Genomic DNA, 9,595 nt, shown 5'->3' on the forward strand with positions numbered 1-9,595 from the left:
CTAAATACTGACTTGAAGAGGGCGAATATTAGTTAAATTTCTAATTTTATAAAATATATATTTTAACAAATTGACATTACTGTGTTAAATCTATTTTCATTTTGACATTAAAGAGTCTTTTTTGGTATTTTTTGGTCAATAAAGTCCACTTAAATTGACCATGATTTATTGTTGAAAAGCAGTAAAAGTGGAAAACTAACTACTTTTTAAAGACACTGTAGGAAACACCTGATGTGTCAACTGTGAGTCTTTTCCCTTCTTCACTCGCAGCAGCTTTAAAACCATGACCTGGACTCTGTTGTCATTTACTGGTGAATTTAAGGTAGCACATCTCATCAGAATTTGTAGAAATTCTTTAATTATAATGTCAGTCAAAAGTACATTATCCCCTAGAACACGTAAAAACGGCCAAATAATTCACATTTAAGGCCACGACACTCTTAAAACTGGGAGGCAGCACTGTGGTCAAAGGTTGAGGGAAATCCTAAAAACCACATTATAAACCAAAACAGACAGCAGAACCCAGTGGGGATGCTGATACCTCATGGTGTGAGTTATAGAGTGTCAGAAGTGTGTGGAAGTTAACTTTTCTATAGTGGCACTGGAGGACGTGCAAAGCGTTGCTCCTCCGGAAATTAAAAACAAAAAGTGTCACTGGTGAATTTAAGAGGTCAACTCTGGTCACAGTGAACCTGGGGGCTGTGCAACGCCAACGCTCTCCAACCACAAACAGACGAGAAAGAGCCGACATAAATTAGGAAAACTAAAACACAACAAACAAATGAGCTTTGTTCTTCCCCTATTTACAAAAAGCAGTATTGAATGGGAGTCTGACCAGAGCAAAAATCACCCAACAGGCTGTTTACATTCATAAAACAAATTCAAAAAGAAACCAACACAAAAACAAGCAAATGGGGGACGTTGTGGGGTTGCACAGGTGTTGCTCAAAAGTAGGAGATGTTTTTCTTCAGGTGTCCAGTTTGTCAGTAGCTCATCATTCAGCAGATATAGTGGGCTTTAACTGTATCTTCTCCAGAACACATTGCTCCGATAGAAATAAGTGAATCTGATTTCAAAAATGGACTAAAGGCCTTACAGTTACGCTATAATGTGGGGGACAGAAAGAGCTCAGCAGAGACGTGGTGTTCCTTCCATTTCCTGACTTCAAATGATGCAGTCGTGCCGCCGTAGACAAAAGGAGCATTAAAAAGTAAAAACAAATTGGATTCAAGCCACCCTGAGAACAATCTGAAAATAATAAATACACCCTGGCCAGAATAACGGAGCACGCTCCTGCTGATTTGTGTGTGTCTGTGTGGCGTATAAATCAGTCCAGGCTGTCGCTGGGTGTGCTAGTATCCTTGTAGTCCATTGTACACCTTCTGTACAGAGCCCTGCTTCAGGAGACTCCGAATACCTGCAACAACAGAGACAACTGCCGTTACAACATAGTTTATTTATAACAAGAATAAACTTTATTTCTGTAGCACCTTTCAAAACAGGGCTTACAAAGTGCCTCACAAAGCAATAAAAAATATACAAAACATTTGATAAAACAGTAAAAGAAGGAAAACATCAGTAGGAAAAGACCAATAACCAAGCGCAGAATATATAAAAATGCTTGTCTGTGCAAATGTGTTCACTCAGAAATACAAATTATTATTCAATTATTGCATGCAAAACTAGAGTATGATTTTATCTACTAATGTGACCATTTATTCCAGTATATGTGTGAAGAAAGAGTTAACTAAACTAGAGCTGCAACAATTATTCATCTAGTTGTCGACCTAATTAATAACTTAGAGTGACATTTTGGGAAAAAAAAATGTCTAAATCCTCTGTTTCCAGCTTCTTAAATGTGAATATTTTCTGCTTTCTTTCCTTCCGTGACAGTAAACTGAATCTGTGGACAAAACAAGACATTTGTTATCTTAAGCTTTAGAGAATGCTGCCTTTTGTCACTGTTTTCTGACATTTCATAGACCAAACAACTAATTCATTAATTGAGAAAATAATCAACAGATTGATCAATAATGAAAATACTTCTTAGTTTCAACCTTAAAATAAAGCAAACTGTCATAATGCGGGAACTTTGTATTGTTGCATTACAGCATTATAAACTTCTTTGAGATATTAGTCAGAAAAGGTCAAACTAGTATTAAATTTAGCCAACAATTATTTTTATCATCATTTACTCACAAATTGATCCTCTTTTTTTAATCAATCGAACCAGTATTCAGCCCCTAAAATGTAGGTTTATCTTCATATACTGACATGAGTTACAGAAAAGCTGCAGATCCACATATTGAAGAGGCTGGAATTCTATTATTTTTTTGGGCATTTCTCTCTGGGAAATTCCTTTAACCCTTAACATCCTTACCCCCCTCTTTTTTTTTAAACCTAAAAACACTAAAAGCTTGGAAGCGTTTTGCTGGTTGGACTGCAGTGCATCAATTATAGACTGTATGTAAAGGTGGAAAATGACTCACGTCTTCCTTTTAACGTACAAAAGTAAAGCCAAAATATCTTGGAAATGACTGCTGGAGCGAGACATCGATACCACGTCTCCACCTCGAGTCACTGCTGCGCTGTTAATGACGTCAGCAGCTAAAGATGGCAGAGCTTCTTTCCAGGATGTTTTGGCTTAAATCCCAGGGAGCTGTCATGATGTCCATCTTTATATACACTCCATTAAGTCCAACAAGTTCATGCCTCTAGACAAACTACTGCTTTGTTGTGCTGTTGCTCTTTTTACAGAATTATTTGCAGGTTCATAATCATATTTTTGGGAGTCTGCTAGAATATGTTTGCAGGATTTAATGTTAAAAACGTTAAGTAACGTTGATTAGTAACTCCAGATCTCTGAGTATAGAGATGTAGCTTTAGTAGAAACAGCACTAGGGAGGAAATAATGCCAGACTGTGAGGCAGCTGCTCATTCTTTGTTTCAGGACCGAACTTGCTGTGGGGCAAGAGTTATGAAAATGAGCAATGTGTTGATGCAGATAAGTAACAGAAGAAATGCCTGGACTTCAAATCTGGTGTTTTAGGCAGGAAAGGAGCAGAGTTTTCCCTTTGAAGTGGATTTGGGGCTTTCTCAGTTTGCAGAGTTTTTACACACACAAAAAAGCAACAACAAAAATACACATAAGGAAAAGAAGAGCCAAAAGCAGGACATGAGCTTTTTAAAATGCTTCAAGAGTTTAAATCGTGACACTTTGTGCTTTGAATTGATGTATAGTTCATCAAACTGGATGCAGAATTGGCCGATGGTATTAAAAATGAAACAATGAATGAATATTAATTGATTCACCGGGATTTTTCCTACATAGCACCTTTTTTTTAGCCAGATTTGTTTATTGGACTTTCACTTACTTTAGTATAACAGACATTATTTTAGGAAATGGACAGAAATATCAGGAAAATACACAGATTTCTGTCAGCTAGGTTAACACAGACTCATTGCCTTGACAGAACATGAGTCGATTTGATGATGGTTCCTTAAAAAAGGTCAAATTGAGAGCCAGAAGAGACATTGTCCACCTTTAAACTTTCACTTAAAATCAGCACCTTTCTTGGTCCTTAATCTTTAAAACACTTAGTCTCACCAAAGCACAGTACTTTAAAATTATTGCTGCAGTTTTTGTCTTTGGGTTTTATTTTAAGATTGCTTCATTCTCACCATCTCTCTGCTGGTCGTCAAGCTGCGTCTGAGGAAACTCCACGTCGAAGGTGATGATGAGGGAACCTCGGATGTTGATGTTGTCAAAGTTGGGCAGACCTTCTCCCTTCTTCCACATTCGAGCGCCGGGTTTAGTGATCTTATCTCTCACGATATGCACCTGTCAGGTAAAGGCAGATTCAGTTTAACACCCTCATTAAATCACACGTTTTTTAACCATCTAAGCCCCATTTTTACTTATTGTGGGCTCAGTTTTTAGGGCAATATAAGGCCCTATGTCACTTCAGAAACACACAATCAGGGCTAGAAATAGAGAGAACTCCGAAATGTCTTTTGTGCAGAATAACAAAGTTAAAATGCCATGGATGAAGGTATCTTTGGTATTTGTTTTTAGAAAAATTGACAAACTTGCGCCATTGTTCCAAGTGTTCACAGGTTTAACAATACTGGAAACAAAATTAGCTCCTCATGCAATAGTTAACTCCTTACAACCTATATAAACTCGTTTTTTCACACTACTCTGCACATCAGCTCTAAAAAGACATCTCACTGTGCTGAATGGATCTTACAGCAACTTGCACCTTTGTATAATGTTTTTCGCCATTCTGCATTTATTTTATGGACCCAGTATGTTTTATTTCCCTCTGCTCTGTGGAAACACTGCCTGCAGTTCAGCAAGAAATTTTAGATTTTTGTGACTATTAATCAAAGCAGAGTCAAACATGACCTCTCAGGTGCACATTGAAGCCCAGAATTTTATGTTTTTCGTCGGATCTGTTTTGTGCAAATAGTATATTTTTGGCAGATGTTGAATGAAACTTAGATAATAAAGTGATTCTGATAAAATATCATGATTTTAAGCTTTGGTTTGGTTGTTTTTCCAGATTAAAACTGCAAATTGGGAAGGTAAAAATCCCATAATTCTTCCCATTCTTACAGTTTTTTTTATGTAAATAGTGGAATTTTGACAAACAATTGACTTTCGGGGTTCAGAGGGTTAAAAAATATTAAACTTTAAATGTAGTGTTTTACGTCATTATAGTTACAGCTCTGTAAAAATAAGAGAAGTGTATATAGAACCTTGTGTCCGTCCAGATGTACGATGTCCATCTCAAAGCCCACCAGTGCCTCCACCAGGGAGATGGTGACGTTGGTGTACAGGTCGTCTCCTCTGCGCTCAAACACTGGATGTCTGAAACAGAAAATCATTTCAGTATCACCTTACTGTGTGTCACTAATCTATTACCAAATGTTCTGTTGCAAACCACAGTTACAAAAGAAGAAGAGCTTATTCTTACTTCAGCACTTTGATGCGGAATCGTAGATCTCCAGGTTCTCCATCGATGTGAGGTTCTCCTGAGGTCACAGGTGAAGCATTATGACCAAAAAAAAAAAATATCCAGTAACTTTATTCAGATTAAACTGTAGAAAGTTTACCTTCTCCGATGAAGGGGTACTCCATCTCATCTCTCACTCCTTGTTCGATCTCCACCTCCAAGGTTCTCTCTTCATTCACCAGCCTGTGGTTCAGACAACACGCTCGATATCAGCTATACATGTTGCCAGTTCGGTGGCCAGTTTATTAGGTACAGCTCACTAATGTAGTCGAACAATCCTGCAGTAAATGCATCAGTAAAAAAATTGTGATAGTAAGAGGATTAATGAAAGACTGTTGTATCAGATCATAGTAGTTTCAGCAAGATTCACCTAAAAAATTATCCAAGTTGCAAAAGCTCATCACAGTAAATGAAATGATTCACTGTAATTATGTATTTTTTTGCTTGCAGAACCTGTTCTCTGCATTTAAGGCGCTAATACCACTAATCTAAAACAGACACATGAAGTGAACAAAAAAAGACAAATCAATTATCTGCATGACAATTATTCATGAAGTAGAATTTCATGATCGTGATAGTCCTACCAAATAGTAGGCAGAGGTGTTGAGATGTACAGCAATAGAAGGAAGCTTCCATGCCTAATTAGACAGTATAATCTGGGTCTGCCTTGACTCAGATTGTGTTAAAAATCAAGTGGAAGCATCGTGTAGATTCTCAGCAAACTGTTTCCTCCTGTGTTATAATCTGATTTAAATGTGAAAGTGTTCCCTTCTTTGACTTACTTTACATTGGGACACTCGTCACACACCATCTCCTGAGTCATCTGGAAGCGTCCCGGTCCGAGCTGCGTTGTCCTCATTTCCTGTCTGCAGTTACACTTCCTTTTACCAGGAGCTTCTTTGGCTACGGGTTTGTTACGTACGACCTGAAGCAGATTCACAAAACACAATCAAAAACAAGTCAACTGGCGGGGAGCAAATCAGATGACACATCAGCAGGCTTTGCAGTTTGACGTTCTAAAGTAAATCGCTCATATTTGATGCTTTTTCTGCTGTCAGTTTAGAAATCATGAGTTTCTACGCACCTCCACAAAGTTCCCAGAATACACCTCTTCAAGCGTGACCTCCAGGTCGAGTATTATGTCGTTTCCTCTGGGGATGTTCCTGTCCTGCTGCTGTCGGTTGCCTCCAAACATGAATCCAAAGTCACCAAAGAAGCTGCAGAGTGTATTGAGTGAGAAAAACGGTAGCATCAGTGGACATTTTTAGATGTTAAATAACATTTTAGGATTTTTAGATCTAATTGCACATCCACACACTCCTAATGGGAGGAGTTGTGAAATCTTTTTTCTGATTTTGTTGTGTTTATCTCAGATTTGTCTCATAAAAGTTGTGTTCGTTTCTTCTTCTTTGAGCTTTAAGCGGTTGGCAAACAGCTGTTTTTGTTTCTCTGTTTATTACAGTCAAGTACACTACACAACCAAGTTTGATTTGCTCGTAAATCCTGGTTCACTTTTTCATGTTTTGAAAGATTTCAAAGGTTTCCTTCAAATTGACTTTACAGTTGGAAACACACCTACGTGATCCATCTCTTTTAACGACCCGCAGAGCTCCGTCAACAGTTTTGTTGTTTTTAATATGGTAAAAAGTAGCTTCAGTGAAAACTGTTCAGTGACGTTTCTGGATTCTTCAGGTTAATCTTGACATGATGCTGTTGAATTTTTGCAAATCAAATATACATATTTCTCTCAAATCATCTGGATGATTAGACAGGATCAAGTGACATTTCCTTGTCTTTTGGGTGAACCAGGCCTTTAAGCTGACTTGTCATTATTTTTAGCTGTATTCATTCCCATTGCCTTTTAGTCCATTATTAAAACCATGAAACCGACCTGGAGAAGATATCGTTGTGAGAGCTGTGGTGACCTTCTTTAAGTCCATCTTCTCCGTATGCATCGTACTGTTTCCTTTTTTCTTCATCTGAGAGAACCTACCATTAAACAAACAACCTGTCAGTCACAAAACAACTAAATTCTACTGTTCTTATTTACAGTTCATAGTCAGTGGAACCACGCAAAGCACAACCTCATAAACCAGAACCACATCTTTTACACAGTCAGCTGCAACAGTTAGCTGACTGACAAAAATGCTGGCATACTGTAAAATATCTGCTGTCTCTGGCTTCTCGGATTTGATGCTTTTCTTTGTCACATATAATAGTAAACTACATATTTTCTGGATTGAACTGTAGAAACAAAACATTTGAACAAGTCAACTTGGTGTGTGAGAAAATCTGCCCTTCAAGATACAGTAATTTAGAAGAACAATCGGCAGATTAATAATGAGCATGAATGTTAGCTGCAGCCCCAATTATCATACTGAATTGCAGATTATTGTTGAGGTGTTATGTGATGTTGTGTCCACTCCCTGTATATTAAATCATAAGGCTAATCACTGCATTTTTTTTTGTTTAACCCCTCTTATTTAGCATTTATTAGCAGTACAAAAATATTTGCAAAAATCGATTGAAATAAATTTGACAACGATTAGGAATTCTGCTATGAAGATACTCTATATATCTGTGTTTTTATGCTTTGGTATTGATTTTCTGTTTATACACCAGCCTTCACTCCAGATACATTACAAACACATTAATAAAATGCGGTTACTACATCCTCATGAACTGAAGCGTATTGATGCTAACCCATAAAAAATATTTTATGGCATAATTCTGAAGCCCCTTTCAAACATGCACTCCTTTCCATTTATCTGACATGTTGCCATATGTCTAAATGAACATCGTGCTCATGTTTCAGTAAAAGTCATGATGGCAAAACTACCAGGTCAAACTGAAAAATATTTCTCCATTACTTTCAGCAAGTCTAAACTGTACCCAGTCATGGCACAGTAATGATCATAGAGTTGTGTGAAGTGATTTTCCATGAGACTTTTCGCATTTCAGCACCACTATTGGTCCAAAAACATCACAGAGAGGAAAAGCTACAGTTTACAGTTTAAAATCACAAAACCTTTAAGCTCTTATCTAAATCCACTGTAAATACATGGATAAAATCCGATTACTACATTCTAGTGTGATAAAACATTTATTAAAAGTTTAAAAACATCTGGCATTTTTACAGTGCTACAAAGGCTTGACACAGAAACACCAGTATCTCCTAGTGGAATCCACTCTGAATACACTGATAAACTTGGATTTCTACATTATAATGCTGTAATTTTGTATTTATTATTTATAAACTGTCTATAAATGTTAAAGACGTAGTGACGTGTCATTTTTTTACAGTAATATGATTAACAAAAAACACTTCCATCTCGTATCTAAACTCACTCAAAATATACTGATGAAGTCTGAATATTGCATCCTGTTGTTATAAATGTGTCATAGTAGAATCCACTCAAAATACACTGATAAAATCTGATAACTACATTCTAATGTGATAAGCGTGTATTTAGTATTTACTAACTGCGTATCCTTGTCAAAAAAGTCGTGACATCAGTAATTATTTAACAGTAATGTGAGTGTTTGACAGGAAACACCTGCAGCTCTTATCTGAATCCACTCCCTCTCATCCACGTCTGAGTTTTCGGGAGGCCAGCTGTACCAAGTAACGACCAATCAGAAGCAGCCACACGGTCTAACAGACCAATCACAGCGGCCGTAGCGTTTCCAACAACAACCAAGTAGCAGCCGCATATAAGACTTTTGTATCGTAGCCTCAGGCTCTTCCGCACACAAACACACTCACATACAATATCTGCGTATGATTTTATGTACATAAAAGCACACTTTGAGCTGTAATAAGTTTATTAAGCTTCTTTTCATTCATCACCGGCATCAACCACGCAACCAACCTCATAAGCGGCCCCCAAGTCCGCGAATTTGTCCTGAGCTTTGGGATCGTCCTGGTTCCTGTCGGGGTGTAGCTGCAGAGCCAGCTTTCTGTAGGCCTTCTTAATGTCCCTGATGGAGGCACTCTTAGTCACCCCCAGGATCTTATAGAAATCCCGCCTGCAGGACAAGACACAGTGACACAAGTTAGGTACAAGACAAGTGTAGCTAGACAGCAGAAGTGTCCTGCTAGTCAAACACCAGGGGAAGCTAGTTTAGCTTCACTGCTAGCTCCGAGCTAACTGCGCTAGCTTCAGCCAAATCTCGGCCGTTGCACTCCTGAGCGTTGGTTAGCAGATGTGAACAGTTAGTTATACGGCAGCAGGGCACTTCCTAGCCGGTTAGCTCGGTGTGCGAGCCTGCTGCGGTCCTCTCCACACATGGAGGGCAGCTTTAGACCAATCACAGAGGAACATGTGTACCAGCTGGAGATGCTGTTTCACCGCCGTGTCGCTGCTCTCACAACTTACCCCGCCAGCACCGCCGTGATCACGTACAGCAGCAGGCAGCACACATGGCACAGATTCATCCCTTTAGCAGCCATAGATTGGATTCTTGGAAAGGAGGTAGCGAAAAGAGAAACAGCCGGCTTTTGAAGCTCGGATCCCGCTGCCCGTCAGCAGCCGTCTTCCTCCTGTCAGGCAGAGCCCTCCCACTGGATGTCGGCA

General features: G+C 38.6%; 1 protein-coding gene across 1 annotated transcript; it reads right to left on the reverse strand.

Moving 5' to 3' along the window:
* Positions 1–335: 335 nt before the first annotated feature.
* Positions 336–9,579, reverse strand: dnajb11 (DnaJ heat shock protein family (Hsp40) member B11). Its single transcript, XM_023281038.3, has 10 exons — positions 9,398–9,579; positions 8,891–9,047; positions 6,910–7,007; positions 6,103–6,235; positions 5,801–5,943; positions 5,119–5,201; positions 4,980–5,037; positions 4,762–4,873; positions 3,682–3,841; positions 336–1,417 (listed from the first exon to the last, which is right to left on the reverse strand). The coding sequence occupies exons 1-10, from the start codon at positions 9,469–9,471 to the stop codon at positions 1,353–1,355; spliced, it is 1,083 nt and encodes a 360-aa protein (XP_023136806.1). The 5' UTR covers positions 9,472–9,579; the 3' UTR covers positions 336–1,352.
* Positions 9,580–9,595: the final 16 nt, after the last annotated feature.

The sequence above is a fragment of the Amphiprion ocellaris genome, chromosome 11 (genome assembly GCF_022539595.1).
Source record: "Amphiprion ocellaris isolate individual 3 ecotype Okinawa chromosome 11, ASM2253959v1, whole genome shotgun sequence".
NCBI classification, from domain to species: domain Eukaryota; kingdom Metazoa; phylum Chordata; class Actinopteri; family Pomacentridae; genus Amphiprion; species Amphiprion ocellaris.